At 42.6% G+C, this 17858-nt stretch overlaps 1 protein-coding gene across 2 annotated transcripts in view; it reads left to right on the top strand.

Moving 5' to 3' along the window:
* Nucleotides 1–17585, top strand: part of PITPNB (phosphatidylinositol transfer protein beta) — a 30147-nt gene extending 12562 nt beyond the window's left edge. The window contains exons 8-12 of one of the 2 annotated variants that reach the window (XM_086623527.1): nucleotides 5018–5095; nucleotides 9657–9767; nucleotides 11956–12078; nucleotides 15166–15250; nucleotides 16154–16193. In XM_086623527.1, the coding sequence (XP_086479653.1) occupies nucleotides 5018–5095; nucleotides 9657–9767; nucleotides 11956–12078; nucleotides 15166–15213 (360 nt within the window). In that variant the 3' untranslated portion in view covers nucleotides 15214–15250; nucleotides 16154–16193. Of the gene's footprint in view, nucleotides 1–5017; nucleotides 5096–9656; nucleotides 9768–11955; nucleotides 12079–15165; nucleotides 15251–16153 lie in introns of both variants that reach the window. The other variant, XM_086623526.1, reaches the window with a different exon arrangement.
* The last annotated feature ends 273 nt before the right edge of the window (nucleotides 17586–17858 follow it).

The raw sequence follows: 17858 nt of genomic DNA, 5'->3' as shown, positions 1-17858 counted from the left end.
TACCGTAACAAACAGGTATGAAGTACTCTGGTATGAAATACCACAGATGTTGTTAGTGAATGTGATTTTTAGTTTTAAAGTTCCGGAGGATTTTGGATGAACAGCTTGTTACTTGGAAATAGGAGTGTGTGTTGATATTTTTGCTTTGTTTCTTTATTATTTTTTCAGGAAGGAGTTTGCAAATGTAGAAATCGCCAAGCATATTCCGCTTTAATCATGTGGCAAGACCTTTTATACTTCTGCATCATATGGAATGTGGAAGCTGTCTTTCTGAGGGAGAAAGCCTTGTTTTCTGCACTTTGTTTAGCTTTCTTCAAGGATGCTGACTTCTTAAGTTTCGGGTTTCTTAATTAATAATTTATGTAGATTTCATATTGTAGTGCTTACAAAAGAAAGTAGATCAGTTAAATTTCTATAGTTATAAGCATGCTTGGAACCATTTTATTGCAGATTTTTGACAATGCCTTATGGCAACTTGTAGTGAGTCAAGACATTTCATCTTTGGTGTGTGTTTAGCCCTGACCATCTTGCTGGCATCACGAAGCTTGTATTAGTCCTGTGTAAACTTCCATAGTATGTCGGTTCTTCCTGTCTGATCCAGTTGCTGGATACTACAGAACTGTAAAAAGTGGCGGCAATTACTTTGATGACAAGTTTAGAGTGAAGGGTTTTGGTCTTTGAAACATGATTTTGTCCTGGATCTTATAAGCTAGTGCAAAGGTACAGTCTAGTTACAACGTCACCCAGTCAAAAGAGGAAGCGCTCTGCGTAAGTGGAACGGGTGTAGGAAGGGCTGGTTAGGCAGCAGCTACATCCTCCATATCCATACTCTTCATGAGGATACAGGATGCTGTAGCTTTAGTAAGGAGTCAGAACTGCAGCTTACCTTCTGGTGAACAGTTCGGAAAAAAAGTTTTACAGTTTGGAAACGTGTCGCTTGCAGCACAAACACATGGGCTCAACCAAACACTGCCTATTGGAAGTGAATTTGTTTTCCTTCAGCAAAAGACTTTCAAAAAAATGGAAGCTTCTTCATTCTTCTACAAGTTGCCTGTGCCTTCTTTCTTTCTTCATTGTTCTTAACCACTGATGGAATTGGCAGTATTCTTCCTGTATTTGTGTTGAAAGTTGTCTAAGATTTCTGTTTCGGGTTGCTGACAATTTCATCTGGTTATGGTTTTCAGCTTCTACTAGCTCCAGTCCCTACCTACATATATTCCCTCTCTGGTTTTACAGATTTCTGTATTTTATCCCTCTCAGTCATGTCTTTTCCAGCCTGAAGATTCATGATCTACTTTGCTATTTGAATGGAATTGCTTCCATAATTAATCATTCTTGCTGTCTTTTGTGTGTCTTCCACTTCTAATGTATTCTCCTAGAGAAAAGGGTACCAAAAATTAATTAGTATTCAAAATATAGATGTACCACAGAATTTTAGTGTCATAAGATATTTTGTGTCATATTCTCTCCAGGTTTCCTTATATCCCAGTATATTACATAAGTTTGGCTCCTCTTAGTACTGCTTTTCTATTGCTTTTAGGTTTGTTCTGTTGTGCCTGTAGTGATCCGTGGAAGCGTGACAGCAATCTCTTTATAATTATTGCACTTTCTTCTTTTTTGCTCTAAAGAAAGCACGGAGATACTCTGAGAACATCCTAAATATGATGATGTCATACAGTGCTGCAAGACTGTGCTTACAGCTGGGACAGAATCCTCTGAGTACCACTAGTGCAAATGAGTGTATGGTATGGATATCGATATGCCCTGCAGCACTCCGGTGTGAGCTCTACCTTGGTAGGATATTCAGACAATCAAACTAAGAAATTCAGGGTTGTCTCAATGCAGTACCTGGTTTTATTTACAAAACTGGCACTAAAATATGGAAGTTCTTGTATTTTCTGGTTCTGTTTAGCATATCGCTACCCCAAAACAGCAATACTCATGCCAGGAATTAGTTATCTAAACAAAATGTTTATTGGAAAATTGTTTACCCACTATAGCTGGATCCTTTTCTCAGTGTCTCCCACCCAGTGTTTGAGTGCAATTGTTAAAAGGCAGTCATAATCAGTAATATAAACTTTAAATATATTTCTATTAAAATATTCTGCTAGGTATGCACATAGATTTCTTAAAGGTGATTTACTTATAAAGAAAATGCCTTTTTTTCCCACTCAAGGATTGTAAAAAACAAACAAACCCAAACCAGAACTGCATATCACATTCAGTGTCCAGAATATGCAGGACCTGAGGATTCAAGTAGGTTGCAGCTGTCTTCACCCCAGTATTTGGAAATAACTGATGAGGTGAGAAGGCTACAGCTGGTGGCAAGTGCTGTAAGTCGTGTGCCCTCTGCTCACCTCGCTGCTGGTTTCCTGGAGGAGGCACCAAGCCAGCAGGCTGCCTTGCCCAGGGCATTGCTCACGTGCGGCCGTGGGTGAGCGGTAGGGCTGTGTGCCGAAGGAATCGTACACGAAGGAATGGATCTGTGCTTTTGGATGTCTGTAAAAAGGACGTGTGCTTTATTCCAGTAAAATCGTAAATGCGTGGGGCTTTACAAAAATTCAAATGACAACTAATAGCCTGTTGCTATTAGTCTTTCTGCAATTATAGTAATTTGAGTGGACTTACATTTCGGCGTTGCTGAACGTAAATGTTAATGTACAGTGCTTATGCTGACTGCTCACACTGTCCCCGTGAGGCGACAGAGGATTATCTTAGCACCTGCGGGAGCACCCTGCTGTAAAGTTGGCTGGCTATTATATGGGTTCTTTAAATAAACATGTTTCGGTTTAGAGGGAGAAATGGAGGAAAAAACTTTTGTGGAAGTTCCTAAAACACATTGATTAGCAATGTGATTGAATGTCTTGACTCCGATGTTTCTAGGAAGTACTTGCTCGAAGTACGTATTCGAATGCTTAATATGGAAGTTTATCTGAATACCTAATAATGATCTCTAGGTATATTAATTGCAGAATGGCTGGGAAAAATCTGTTAAAAGGTTTCTTCAGCCTATTTTAATACATACTGTAGGTAGGTACATTAAAAGAACTGGGAACAATGAGAAAAAATTGTGGGAGAAGAGAGTATCAGAGAACAACAGCTGATTTTCTTTGTGACATCAGATTTCTCTGAGAGGACCTGCTGGATTTTCCAGTTCCATCTAGCTTGCGAAAAGTGCACTGTAAATGTCAAAATGGTTATAAAAGCACTCATAACTGATCTGTGTAGCCTTGCTCTGAGAATGTGGAATTTCAGTCTAGAAGTAGGCTACGTTCCTCCATGCTGGTGGAAGAATCTAGACTTGAAAACTGGCGCGTTACATGTGATCTTTGATACTTCTGACAGCTGAAACGATGAATTCATTAATAGCTCCTCGGTTGTACGTGCACTAGTACCATCTGTTGAATTCAAGTTACGTGGGTTAAACATGAAAAATAGGGAAAAGGAGCTGTTTTGGGAGGACTGAGGAAAGTTGGTGGAAATTCTTTTGTGTGGATTGTTTTTCTCAGGTTTGTTTGGAATTTTCCTGGTGAATAAATACAGACAATAAATGTGAAATCCCTTCAGAACAATGGGAGAGGGAAATACTCTTGCGCAGTTCATAATTCATTAGTCACTAATTGCCACAGGGTGCAATGATGCAGGCCAAAAATAAAAGTGGAGAGGAATACCCAGTTGTATGATCCTCTGTAATGGAAGAGTTATATCCTTTCCAGAAAAAAACCAAACACAGAATAGAGAAGACCAGACTGTTCACTGCTTGGATTGACAGCTCCGTCTTGGGTTATTTGCATCCTTCCGTGAAGTGTCTGTCACTGGCCACTAAGCCAGAATATTCTAACTCTGTCTGCCAGTTCCTGCTCTGTAATGTCCCAGTGTTCAGGTTTATTTTACTTGGGCTTATGTTCATGCCTTTGTCTGCAAGAACTTTGCAACGTAGTCGGGAAGGGAAACCAGTTCTCCAAAACACTACTGCGTCAGCGGAGGTGTGGTTAGATGGTGTTAGTATGACTCAGAAGAAACATCAATATTTCAGTTTTAATATTCAGAGAGCCATTTTTTAATTTATGTCTATCTTGCTGCTGATAGTGTTTAATTTTAAATATAGGAGGATGCATTAGAAAGGTGAAGGTTTCATTGTAATTCATTTAGAAGCAGTCTACAAATGCAGTTCCTCGTGACAACTCTCTGATGCAGAACTTTGTTCTACTTTGAAGCAACTTAAACTTTTACAGTTCTCCTTGGTTGCATGGGTGTAATGCTATTTGTAAGTTGAGTTTTTCATACATTATGTAAACCTTATGGGTTGTCTGTTACTGAGGTCAGAGTTCTTAATCCTTCCTAATTTCCAAAGTAGCATCTTTATCAAATAATCATTTTCATGCCCATTTTTTCAGTAAAACTAAGTAGATCCATGTGTTGGAAGCATTTGTCACTTTCAGCTCTATCAATATTCGCTTTATTCCCACTGCACATGCCTTGGGGAACGGTGCTGTCTGGGAAGCAGTGCCGCTCAGGCTGCCGCCCCGCGCCCGCTCCGTGCTTAGCCTGGCGATGTCTCACAGACTGAGATGGTGCAGTTTCTAGTTTTGCAAGTTAGCTCCCTTCCTCCCTCCCTGTTCTGCACTCGCAGGAGCGGGCATACGCTGCAGTTTGGAGAGCGTTAGCACGCTAGTTTCTCTCTTGTTGCTTTCTCTTCCCCTTGAAAGTTTACAAACCCGACAGGATAGTGTCTGTGTCGTGCAGCGTGCAGCACCCAGAAGTTCTGACCTCGAAGGCAGCCCTGGCGTGCTGTCACAGTGCCAACAGGCAATGAGCACCACTGGTGATACGCCGTGAGGGAGTGGGTGTGATGGAGTATTCAGCACAAACTGAAGTCAGCCCAACAAATGTGCTCCACCCATCCTGCTCCACTCAGGAGAATCAATATATTAGTCTTGAACAGAAGCTTAATGCAGTGGGATATTGAATCTGGTGGGGGTTTTTCTGACTCTCAGGGCTTTTTTTTATGTTACAGGACTACAAAGATGATGAAGACCCTGCGTTATTCCAGTCGGTTAAGACGAAGAGAGGACCTTTGGGGCCAAATTGGAAGGTACTGAGAACTGATGTTACAACCTTATAAAGTGTTTATCAGCAGAAAAAAAAAGTTCATGGTTCCTTAGAGACTAGCACTAGCAGAAATTGAATACTTTTTTGTTTTCAGTTAATATTCCAAATGTGTTAGTAAGCAAAGGTGCTGTCTGCTACTTGTTCAACATCACTACTAAAACCAAAGCTATGCAAATTAAATTGGATTAACTTTATCCTTACTCAGGCTTGACGCCTGAATATACACCATGATGAATTCCATGGAAGTCATCAGCCTGCTGTGGTAGCCATGAGATGACCTGAAATGCAAAAAAAATAGTTGAAAACTTCCTTATATTTAAATGGTTATAACTGTGTGTTTCTTAGAGTAGGGTAAAAGATAGTACACGTGTATGCTTTATTTAGAATTTCCAAAAAACTAGCAGAAGACAGTGGCAACTAAACCTAAGCCTGTCTTCACCTTGCCGTGTTGAATATCTAGGTGTTTTTCACTTGCCTGGAGCGTATACAAAACGCATATTAAAACCTCCAGTATTTCATCATAAATATTTTCCCTTAGTGAGATAATGTACACTGTTTGCACTTGTGCATGAGTGTGCATGCATGCACAGAGGCATCCACCATGTTCTTGAAATTTTCAGTCTGGCATGTGTAATCTGAGTTGGTTTGGGAAATCAGTTTTCCATGTGCTTTGGTCATTTACCAGTTCTTACGTGGCTGTCAGTACGACTGCAGTGTGAAAGCTTAGCACTTAGTCACGTCCAGTATGGATTTGCTACAGGACAGCCATGCTGGAGGCAGAACTGACTCCTTCGTGGGCAGCATAAGTACTGGTGCAGCGTCAGTGTCAGAATACGCGTCACCCCTATATACCTTTGTAATGCCTGTATGCTTTTTTAACAATTTAGCCTGAACAGTTGCTGCATACATAAAGATGATCCTCTCTTGAAATAACTTTTTGTAGAGTCAGTTGCCTGAGGTCCTCTTCCATTCCCTCTAGAACCTTACTTGACTCAAATTCAGAAACAAATTTCCTGTGGACCAGCATATACCACGTGGAACCCAACGACACCTGAACAGCAATGCAAAACTTGCCAGCACATCCCTGCCCCAGTCCCAAAGCGCGTCAAAATTCATGCATGCATGCCCATCCCAGAAAGAAGTGTCCTTGCCTGCTGCACCAGACGCCCTCATGAAAACGCGAAGCTGACTGCTGTATGCTCGAATGAACGTACAGGCACTCTGTCAGGGGCAGGCCTCTAGTTACCCAATAGAATGTGGTTTTTCACTTTTGCAATTACTGTAAATGAAGTGTTTCATTGACAGTAGCATCATTTTACGTCTTATGTTTAGCATGTACTCTGCTGAATTATCTTCAGTAAGAGCTGAGGGTTTTTTGAATGTATTGCAAATGGTGCCCTAGTTTCTTAAATTTTCTTATAAAAGCATTCAGTCTTTCATTACCCAAAAAAGTTCTAAATGCAGCATGAATGTTTCTGTCAAAATACAGTGTGAATGACTTGCTCTGAGAGGTGTGAATTTTCTTCTAGTTCATTACTTTAGATATCAGCATTAGTAATTTTGCCACTAAGCAGCAAGATCAGCGTCAGATACAAGAGTGGGGTGCACTGGAGCAACAAGCTCTCGGTGTCTAGGTTCCTGTCCTAGAAGGTGGTTGTGCACGCGGCAGTAGGCAGCAGATACACCGCCTTTCTGCTGTCAGAAGCTTGACCCATGTCTTAAGTGTCAAATAACTGACCACCACGGCTGACCGCCTGCGTAGCACCACGCTCATTCTCAGCTGGCCTGAGATGTAAGTTGGAACAGGTGAATTTGAGGACTTAAGGTGTCTCTTGTCCCACTGTGGAATGAGGCTGTAGTTCCAGGGGCGTGTTTGTGCAGCGCTGACCAGTCACTCCTCTGCTTGTGTACGTGCTGGTACAGTGGTTTTAGTGCCGCGTGGCAGTTAACCTAGGGAAAAAAACAGGGACAAGGTTTTTGTGAGAGGCCGGGAAACGGTTTGGCAACACTGGGAGCCAACAGGATCAGGTTTCAGCTGAGCAGAAGGGGTGTGGGCTACTGAAGCTGACGCCTCACTGCGCATTGTGCTGCGTTGCCAGAAGAAAAGCTTGCAGAGCTGCCTCTTGGGTGCTCCTTGTGCTTTATTTTGTCTTAATGAGAGCTGAGTGCAGCCGAGCATACCACTGACCTAACTGGTGTCACCACAGCTGCTCCTAGTGTCATCTTTTCAGCATGATGAAAGTTCATCCTGTGACAATCCGATTATATAGACAAAAAATAACGTGAGATTCCACCTGAATACCAGAAAACACTTTTTTACTGTGAGGGTGGTCAACCACTGGAGCAGGTTGTCCAGAGAGGTTGTGGAGATACTCAGAACCTGGCTGGACACCGTCCTGACAGCCTGCCGTAGGTGGCCCTTCGTGAGAGGGCTCCTGCATCCGGTGACCCGAGAAGGTCCCTTTCACCCTCGGCAGTGCTGTGATTTTGCAATCTGCGCAGTCTTTATTCCCTTTGTGTGTCCAAAGGCAGAAGGTAGTTCTGCTTCAGAAGGTTTCTGAGCTTGTAAGTAGCTGAGATTGGTAGAGTTTCTAAGTGAATTACCAGTATTTTCTTCCCTGGGTTTTATATTTTCACGTAGGTTTGTGCTGTTGGCTGCTGTCAAAACACGGAGCCAGGGAGGCCTTTGGTCTGACTCGTGGGTTTGTCCCGGGCCTGAGCGTTAGCTGGAGTCTTGTGGGAAAAGGGGGATATTGGTGTTCCGAGACGGCCGCGCGGGGAGGCACCGTTCAGACGCCGCTGCGGGGACGCTCCTGCCTGCGCCGTGTCGCGGGGGCTGTTTGTGCGAGCCGGGCTGCCAGCCTGCATCCTGCCCCAGATGTCGGCCGATCCTTCCTGCTCGGCAAGGAAGCAGGAGGCCCGTGCCGGAATGGCCTGTTCGGGCCTGTGTGACCCAAAGACAGTGAAGAGTTACTGGTTTGGTTTTTAAAAACAGCTGTAAAATGAGGAGAACTTTGAACACCTGGAGCTGGGGGCGCGGAATTTGTATGTTCCGGTTAGTTCTGTCCTTTTACTGGTGCCTAGGCATGGACTGGTGCTGCTTGGGGAAACTAAACAACAGCAGCGCTTTGCTTTTTGCTCGGGAATAGAACATCAGGCTTCTGAGGATAATTAATTTTCATTTAAGTGCTCTCTGGTGATGAGTATTTGTGACAAAAATTATACATTAAATAAACATGCATTATTCACCAAGATTTTTATATGTAGGATATATCTCCCAGTAAATCTTTTCCCTGTGGGCATGACCGACAGGAGTAGTCCATTTCATGGTTAAAAGCAGTTGACTTAATGCCATGAAGTATTTCTACTTACAAGTTTGTTGCAGATATAAAGAATAAAAATCTGTGGACTTCTTATAGTAATTGCTTGTTATTCAAGCCAAACACGCTTTTTTTTTTTTTTTTTTTAGAAAAGCTACTATCAGCTTCCTTTTTTAGTTTTGGGGATTTTTTTCCTTCCTCTTTTACAAGGCTTGGAGTAGCCTCATGCGCCTCGTTGAACTTAAAGCTTGATACAGTCTCTCGTATTCCGTAGATGTGACTGCATGAATTGTGGGAAAATCACTGTGTGTGGTGTTACAGGTACTTCGGAATTGCTTGGATGTAGGAGCTGTAGCAGAAACCTAGGAAGTACAGGAAGTGGTGGTGGATGTCTCCTGAATTTCCCTCAGTTCATCCTTCTGGGGATGCTGCTTTTGCACCAGTCCTTGAGCTGGAGCTGCTTCCAAGCAGTCTTGGAAGTGGAGCTTTAGTTTTCCGGCCGCCTGTTGCTGTTGATGGTAAAGGAGTTCTCACAGTCAGAAGGTCCACAATTCCTTATGCAAAAATGAACATGTAAATTATGCCCCACAGCTAGAAATGGCCTCCACACCTGGGTAAAGACATAACCTGGCATCGGCTGCAGGAGAGGGACGTGGGGAGAGTGTGCCTCTGTCTGCGTGGGCAGAACGGAACTGCAACAAGCTGAAGTTTTGTGCTTTTGGGAGAAGTGAACTCAAGGGGTGGTCCTGTTTTTTGAATCTTTTCTAGTTCGTGTGTCTTCCACCTCTGTGCTGAGCAACTTGGTACAACTCAGATTTTAATTGCCTTTGCACAGGAGACCCGAAAGTAAAAAATAATTTGGTGCTAGCTATGCAGTCAAACTTCATTGTCCTTTCAAAATGTCAGAAAGTGTATTACAGTGGAAACGGTGAAAATGAGATCCGTGTTAAGACCAAGATGTATAGTATAGGTTTGCATATAGTATATGTTTGGAATTGTCTTACGGATTTAACCTGATTGTTTGTTAATCTCTTATTACCCTATGTCCAGAGTACAGTCCTAAGTGTTTAATAATACTTCGAATTCTAAGTATTATTATAAGTATAAATTAATAATATAATTTATAATTCTAATGTAATACTTAGAATTATAATTTCTAATAATAAATTTGACTGAAGTAAATTCTTAAAAAATTAAAAATTTCTTCCCATTATCCATAAACAGAAAGAGCTAGCAACTGATGAAGAATGTCCTAAAATGTGTGCTTATAAGCTGGTGACTATCAAATTCAAATGGTGGGGACTGCAGAACAAGGTTGAAAACTTTATACAGAAGGTAAGTGCTGCTCCCTTGCCGGGGCGTTGCTGGCAGGGGGCTGGAGGCCGGCGGGTGGGGAGGCGTGGTGGTTCTGTGCTGAAGTGGGCTTTTCTGAGCAGAACCAGTGATGAGGTTTCCTGTTGCTCACAGTCAAGCAATTTCTGTTCCTTTCTTCAGCAAGTACAGCCATTTGTGGCTGGATCCACTAGCAATGGTGTTTAATTGGTGGTACTGGAATAACTTTCTAAGTTCAAAAAGCAAAGGCGTAAGCAAAGAGTCTGTCATGTAGGTTTAACACTTGATTTTTAAGTGACAGCACTTGATGGGAAGAGTTCTTTGGTTTTTTTCTAAGTTGAAAGTTGCATAAAACATGCTGGTGTTTGGTATTTTATGTTCTAGTTTTCTTACAAAACTGTTCTTGTGCTTCTGCTAATTCTAAACTATTTGATTTTTTTGGAATTGAATGCTTGTAAAACCAGGTATGATGCAGGTAGAATCCAGTGCACTAGGATTTAGTTGGCAATTGTGGTGTTTTGTCAGTTTACGTCTGCATCTTTGCTTTGTTACTGCTGTATCATCAGAATACGAATTGTCGTTTTAAACGTATGACTAAATATTTAGAATGTAAACTTATGTGTAGGCAAAGTGTTTAATCTAGACCATCGTGCCAGTCCTCTCCAATCCAGAGAAAATGTGCTGTAACAGTGAGTTAACCAAAACATTATCCCAGTAGCAGCTGGCCATGGTGTCTCTTCACAGACAGCCAACACCAGACCTTTCGCGTCGTGGTGACCAGGGCTCTGAGCGCACCACACAGCAAACCGCGTTAAATGCTGATGAATTTCAGTAAATATGATAGCAAAAGAGAAAAGCTTCAAACAATAGTAACTGAAAATGAGATGCACAAGGTAGTTTGTGATGGCCACAGCCCAAAGTAAGGGTAAGGAGACATTGGAGACTCTTCAGTGTGTTGGTGGTTGCTTTGGGAAGGAGTTGCCCATCACACATTCCAAACTGAACTCTGTTAGGGAATAAGCTGAGAAGAGCCAAGACTGGTTCTGTGGTCTGATGAGTATTTGAGGATATGACTTCTCTCTCTTTTTTTTTTTTAACCTAGCTTTGCCTGAAGCTGATCCTTTAAAGGAGGTTATCTCTGCTAGTTGTCAAGAACTGTATGTTAGATTTGTTCAGCGTTGGTTTTGAGGGCAGTCAGCAGCTTGAGTGATGCAAAATCTGGGAGCAGATGAACAAGACATGAACTTCAGGTGGCAACCTGGGTCACTGAGCACATGCAGAAGCCTGAGCAGTAGTGAAACCATTTCTGTGTTGTACACACGAGTACTTTTATCAGAGCAGTCGGAAGCAATACTGGCAGTTCTGCAGATCGGGTCATTTGTACAATGCGTCTTTCACCATCCAGATCACCGTTACAAAAGTTGAGGTTCCAGGGCACTAGAGATGGAGTGAGCTGGCAAGTTGCACTTTTCAGCATGACACAGAGGGGTTTTGGGGATGGCAGGTGTTCTGAAATGGGAAACCTACAATTAAAGTAGAAGGAGGTACAGTGAAAAGATTCTTCCTGTGATTGATTCAAAGCCCAGATACATCTACTTCAATGAAAGGGCTGTGGAATCCTTAGCTTGAATATTTATACTCTCAAGGTTTTTTATACTTTGCAGTTGCGTGTCAGATACTACTGGGATGCTGATTTGGTACAAATTGCAAGCGTGCCATCTTTGGAGTCAGAAGTACTTCCCTTTTTGCTTCATTCTGGCTTTAGGAATTGGCCATTCTTGGGTTTTTTTTAACAGAAACAGTTCTGTCGTAGATTTTTGTACAGCTCACACTACTCTAGCTGTTGTGATGCTATGTTTGTTCTGTCTGGTGCTAGAACACCATTCTGTCTTGGAGCTAGAACAGATTTTACAAGGATTCTTCAGCATTTTCAAGTATCATGAATTGCTTACATTTCTCGAAACTTCTTTTTGGTAATGAAATTTGTTCATTTTTTTTCCATGTTAAAGCATGTGAGAAATTAGATAACTTTTAAATTGGCTCCAGGAACGTGAGGGGACTGAACCTGTAGCAGTGTGAATCAGCACACGCCTAAAGGTTATGACTTTTCAAATTGAACAGCTGCAATCACTTCACCAGTCTTTGGCAAAAAGTTAGGCCTGTTATCTAATGTTTGTTCATCTTCTTAAAGCAAGAAAAAAGGATATTTACCAACTTCCATCGTCAGCTGTTCTGTTGGATTGACAAGTGGATTGATCTGACTATGGAAGACATTAGGAGAATGGAGGATGAAACCCAAAAGGAGCTGGAAGCGGTAAGAATCCTTTTTTAAGGTTGATGTTTGTGTGCCATCTACTTGTAGAGTTACCTGTTGAGGAATTGTCGCAAGTGACGTTGTGCCCATCCCCTCGAGCGCGTTTGGGCAGTTGCTGAGGAGCACTGCAGCCCCTTTGGCGGCTCTCCTGTGCAGAGCCATGCGCTTCACGCTTCTGCATGCTGTGTTGTGGCAAGCTGGAAGGGGCTTACGGTCATTATTTCTGATGTCACTTAAATCCAGAATGTCTGCCTTGACCACCTCTTTATTTGTGGTGCCAAGCCCATCGCACAAAGTCCCGTCGAGTGCCTTCTGACCACTTGTCAGTTAGAACTCAGAGCTATCATCTTGCTCTTCTGTCATGTCTTTTGTTTCGTTTCTAATCATCGTTAGGTCCAATTACTTTTTCTCTTCAAAAATGTCTCCAAGTAGGCTTGAATATGTCACATGACAGCTGTTGCACTCATCCTACTTGCAAAAAGGAAGTCAGTAAAATTAGTGGGCTTGAGATGGTGTCAATTTTTGTGCTTTAGTGGCTGTGAGGACCAAATGCACACAGCCTGATCTGTCTTTGGTCTGATGTCTAGAAGGAAACTCATCCATAGGGCACTTTCTCTCTTCTTTCCTTGAAGAGGTAGAGGAACATCACAGGCTGGGCGGGAAGCCTTCTTCTGTAGTGTCTTTCCAGAGCATGACCTTTGGCATGAACCTTTCTCACTTTGGTTTTTTAAGTTCTTTGCAGCCTTTGGATTTGCAATTCTGTTTCCTTCCCATTTGGCCAATTGCTTTATGCCCCAAACCCATTCAGCTTGTCACTTTCCTTCTTTTTTCTTGCTTCTTTCAAGACACAATGTGTCTTCAGCTATACCTTGCTTTTTGGCATGGTTTAACTCCTTTCAGCTGCCAGACATCTTTGAACAGATTGCCTGTGCTTTAGACCTCCTGTTGACAGTGGTTCTGAAGGGCATTTTGTGATTTGTGCCCAGCACATCTTTTCCTTTAATATCAAAACTTGCTGCCCACTTATGCTCCCCACGTTTGGACTTTGAACTGCGTGGAGCCATCTTGCATTGTGTAGAGATGTTTTCTGGATTTGGAAGAAGCGTTTCTTCACTGTTCTGAGTGTAGATGTTCTGAGCTGGTAAAACCAAACTGTCTCTTCAAATGAGCTGAAGGATTTGTCTGCTTTGGCAGTTCCCAGAATATGCTTTGGAAAAGGATGATGTTCACTCGCTCTTGCAAACATTGTGTTCTCTCATTGGCATTTGGACATTTGTGATTATGGCATGTGTTCTCTCAAATCGCTTGGATTTCTTCTTTAATTCTACTTTATGCCAGAACCTATTCCTAGAGCCACCTACATTCCTAGATGTCTGTGGAGGAGAAAGGGTGATCACTTTCTTCTCTATAACTGATTTTTGTCAGAAGGGTTCTCTTTTGCACACCCATAGTGCTTTATTTGGAATTAAACAGACTTCGTGCAGTTTCTCTGAGAAAGGATAGTGGCAGTGTGAGGTGCAGACAAGGTCTGTGTTGGAGAGAGTACAGAGCACTCGACGCATCTGTGAGCATGACAAAATATCCCTTTTCTGTCTCTGTGGACTGTGGATGTTTGTCGTCTTGTAGAGAAAGTTCCGTTCCACATTTCTCACTGGTAAGTATCTTTTTACATATTTTTTGCAAAATATTTGCTGCTTTTTAGTTCTTACCCTAAGCAAAACCCAGATCACATGTTTCTGGGTGTAACATTTATCCTTGTTCTTAAATATCAGACACATTTATTTACTATTTTCTTGTTTTGCAAAGCAATGCAAATATTTATTTCAAATAGCTGCTTGTGTAAGATGTTAGCATCAGGAACCTTAAGTGTATTACTTGTTGAAAAAGTCAGATTTTTGCAAGAGAATTGTGTTGATTAGTTACACTAACACAGCTTTTCTATGTGTATTGTGAAATGTGAGAGGAGTGGGGACCTACTGTTAAAATATTTTGGTTTTTCTGAACTGTTATAATAGGGATATCTACAAACACCTATAAATTATGCAGTTTCAAGGTTTTTATGGTGAAGTGCATTATTGGAGAATAACCTAAAGGCAAAAATGTCACTGCCAAATAAAATATGGATATTAATTTTATCCCAAATAATTTGGGTTTATGTTTCATATTCAACTACTTCATCCAGTCTGCTAAGCAGTAACTTTCATTAAATCCCAAGTATATCACAAAACATTAGTTTTATGGCCAGGACCACTAGGAAGCGAGCACGTAGTGATAAGGTGCTCCATATTACAAGGATATCTTCATGTTTCCATCCCTGCAGAGAAATAGTTGGCGTTTTTGTCAGTGTTGCACAATGCAGATCTATGATGCATAAAAACAATTGCAGACAAGCCTAACAGTATGGGCAGCATCTCATTTTCTTACACACGTTGCTTTCTGTTGCTATTCCCTTTCTCATTAACACCCTTTCTTCCTGGTTTGAGCTAATCTTTCTCTTTGAGTTCTGTGCACGTTTTGATTCTTCTGTTGGTCCTGTTCTTCATCTCCAGTCAATTTCTACAGTCAGGATCTCTATTTTTGTTACTTTTGGTTCTGTTTTTTACTCTCTGAATCCTCATCAGTGTTCTTCCAGAGTTGCTCTATCCCAGCCCATCCTTTTCTCACTGTTTTTCTGTCTTTCACTTAGCGGTTAATGTGTCTGACTCCTGGGGGTGAGGAGCACCTGTGCTTCATTAAGTACACATCAGCTAATCAGTGCATAGTGGAAAAGCATCTGACCCTGCCAAAGCACTGCGACCGACCTACCTCGTGTCTTTGAGGGTAGGAACGCCACGTTGGGTATTTTGAGCAGCGTGGCTCCATGCTGAAGTATCACAGGCTGTTAAAAGTCTAAGCAGCTGCTGTACAGTTCCCAAAAAGAAGCTGTGTATACCTCCATCTCCAAAAAACCTCAGCTGTAGCTGAGGCTGGTTCTGGTCCTGGCCAGGGAAAAGCAGTCCTGGTCATGTAGATCGTTACTTCTCTCTTACTAACCAACAGCACGACAGGTTCTTTATGTGGTAGCTGACAGTTTTATTTTACGTTTAGATGCGTAAGAAGGGTTCCGTTCGAGGCACTTTGGCTGCTGACGTCTAGAGGAGTTCTCTGTAGGTTCTGAGGCAGATCAAGCTGTGTAAGTCAACTGCTGGATGGAAAAGGAGAAAAGTGATTAATGTTCTGATGGATGGGAATTGCTGGCAGAAATCATCTAAATGGAGATGTGTCCAGATAACGCTTCTGGGCCTCACCTCCCTCCTGTTCGATAACCTCGTGGTGATCAACAGCTGGAGGTGCCCCATGGTGTCCGGGGTGCATAAGAGACCTTCTCCACAGATGGGTACTGCAGCGGGCTGGGCGGGTGCTCGGTCCGGCGGCAGCACGCCCGAGGCGTTGGCCACGAGCCCGGGTTCTTTGTGCTTCGCCAGCACAGAAGCCCAAAGTGCGTGACCTGTTGCCACCACTGTGCTGGCGCTGAGCGCTGAAGCCTTTTGGGCACAAATCAGAAGAGTCGGCGAGCGTCACTTTGCTGCGCGCTCAGTAGCGAAGTGGTAGCGGGCATGGTCCGCGTGGTTCAGAACCTGGGCTGCCATCTTCCAAGCATGTTGAGTCCTTGGCATCCGGCTCCACGCAGATGTTTGTTAACACTAAATTGTGTTAAAACTGTCACTGTGGGAAACAGGTTGTCCAGGAGAGGTGCAGGCTGCGGAGTGTTTGTGCCCAGTGCCTCCGTGTCGGAGTTTCCCGCTGCGACTGTGTTAATGCCGCGGGCGGGATCCCCGCAATCCTGCTGAGGATTCGGGATGCCGAGATCCTGCTGAGGAGCGCGAGGCTCCTGGGGCCGGAGTGCTGCCCGCCGGGGAGGACGGCGCCCAAACTAAGACTGCCTGGCACGCCTTGCATTGCTCTGGTTTGCTCGTCCTGGCAGTGGTTTGACTGCCCTGCCCTGTTTTTCTTGGAGATCAATAAACCTGTTTATTTGGAACTTGGTGTTGGAGGAAACTGGTAACGCGTAATTGTGTGTTTTCTTTCTCCACAGCTACGTAACCAAGGCCAAGTCAGAGGAACAAGTGCTGCCAATGATGAATGATGATGGATTTGACCGTCACCTGCAGTGTTGCTATACAAGTGTGTGTGTGGATGCATGATTACTTGTATATAATTCTATATACGCACATGCATACTGAAGGGGGTTGTTACAGTGTCTCCAGGGTACTATACCTGTCCTCAGCAACGATTCCAAGGAACCTGCTTTCACTATGTATACCTGAAGCAAATAAAAATCAACTGAGTAGTGTCATTTAAAGGATGAATTAACTGCAGAATTATGCTAACTGGTATGTTTCATGAATGTCAATACTGGACCAATTTATTCCCTACTTGGTTATTTTTTTCCTGTCTTGAGTCACTCTGCTATAACTCGCCCATATCTCGTTGTAAAGAAAGAGATCCCAATAAGTTAATTTAGTTTTGTGTCTCCCCTATGTGATTATTTTTTGAATAGGAACAATGAATGTATTTATAGCTATTTATTTCTGGACTGTCATTATCCTATAGTCAAATCAGAAAAAAAAATTTTAATAGTGGAAATTGGAAAACACTTACTGTCAAATAAGTTTAACCCAAACTTTACCCATTCACTGATTTAAAAGAAACAAAAAACCCATGTTTTATTGGACTTTTGTACATTGAAATGCTAATGTTTTTTCTTCATTAAAATTGGCAAGATTAAGGAAAAATGGCTTGTGATTTATAAAATAATTGCAACTTGAAATTTTCCAGAAGCTGGCTTTTTAGGCAAAGGTACTGACAATACTCATAGAATATTTAAAGTATGTCTTAGGCCGTGCAGTAGAAGTGAAGGGGGATGATAGCCCTTCCCCAGAGTAATACTTCCTGTTAATTGCAATTTTCCAGAGTTTCACTTTGGAAGCTATGCAAATGGTCTTGATTTCACACACATTACGCAATGGAGTATAATTGTGATTTTAGCTCTTTTCATGTTGAAAATACACTTTAAAAGAGATGTATACTTTCAGATACGATGAAAGTTTAAATTGTAGCATCTGACGTATTGCTCTGATATTTGTCAGGAGTAGACACACAAAAGAAATTTGGTATAATAAAGACCTCCTGTAGATAGCTCTCAAATAGGGAAGATGTCTTCAGCATTTTTTAAGGAAACATTCGGAGCATATCGTAGGTATATATTATCAAAACGCTTGCTAGATCAGAAACAAATGATTTTAAAAGCACTAGTTAGGTAAAGTTCTATTAATGCCTGGTGTCCTCCCAGCATCCCTAGAAACCTCGGTGGGGCAAGCCTTGCTTAAGCTTCTGTCTTCATAACCTCACATTCATCCAAGTATTCTGGAATCATTTTGGACCTACCTGGGGGCTACACAAGGAGTGACCTGATTTCCATTACGGGCAGTGACAAAATTTTCCTAAGCTTCCAGGGCGGGCCGGGCTGCCGGTGCGCCTGCCTGCTGCGAGCGCCGGGCGCGGACGCGTCTGCCGGGGCATTTGTACCTCTGCTGTGTGATCTCATCCTCCTACCCTCTGTGCTGCAAATTTATTTTTTTTTCCTCCTTTCTGGGTTAGCAGGTACACGGTTATTTGTGCTCTACCATCAGGAGGTTGGTTTTGTAAATACGCACGGAGACATGCACAGACACACGCGCACACGTCTGATTTTAAGTGTGTGCAGCCGGGGGGGCTGCTGCGACCTGGGAGCCCGCGGG

Source organism: Tauraco erythrolophus, chromosome 19 (genome assembly GCF_009769465.1).
Source record: "Tauraco erythrolophus isolate bTauEry1 chromosome 19, bTauEry1.pri, whole genome shotgun sequence".
NCBI lineage: Eukaryota > Metazoa > Chordata > Aves > Musophagiformes > Musophagidae > Tauraco > Tauraco erythrolophus.
Note: the sequence above shows the minus strand (reverse complement) of the source record. Positions and strands in the feature narration are given on the sequence as shown.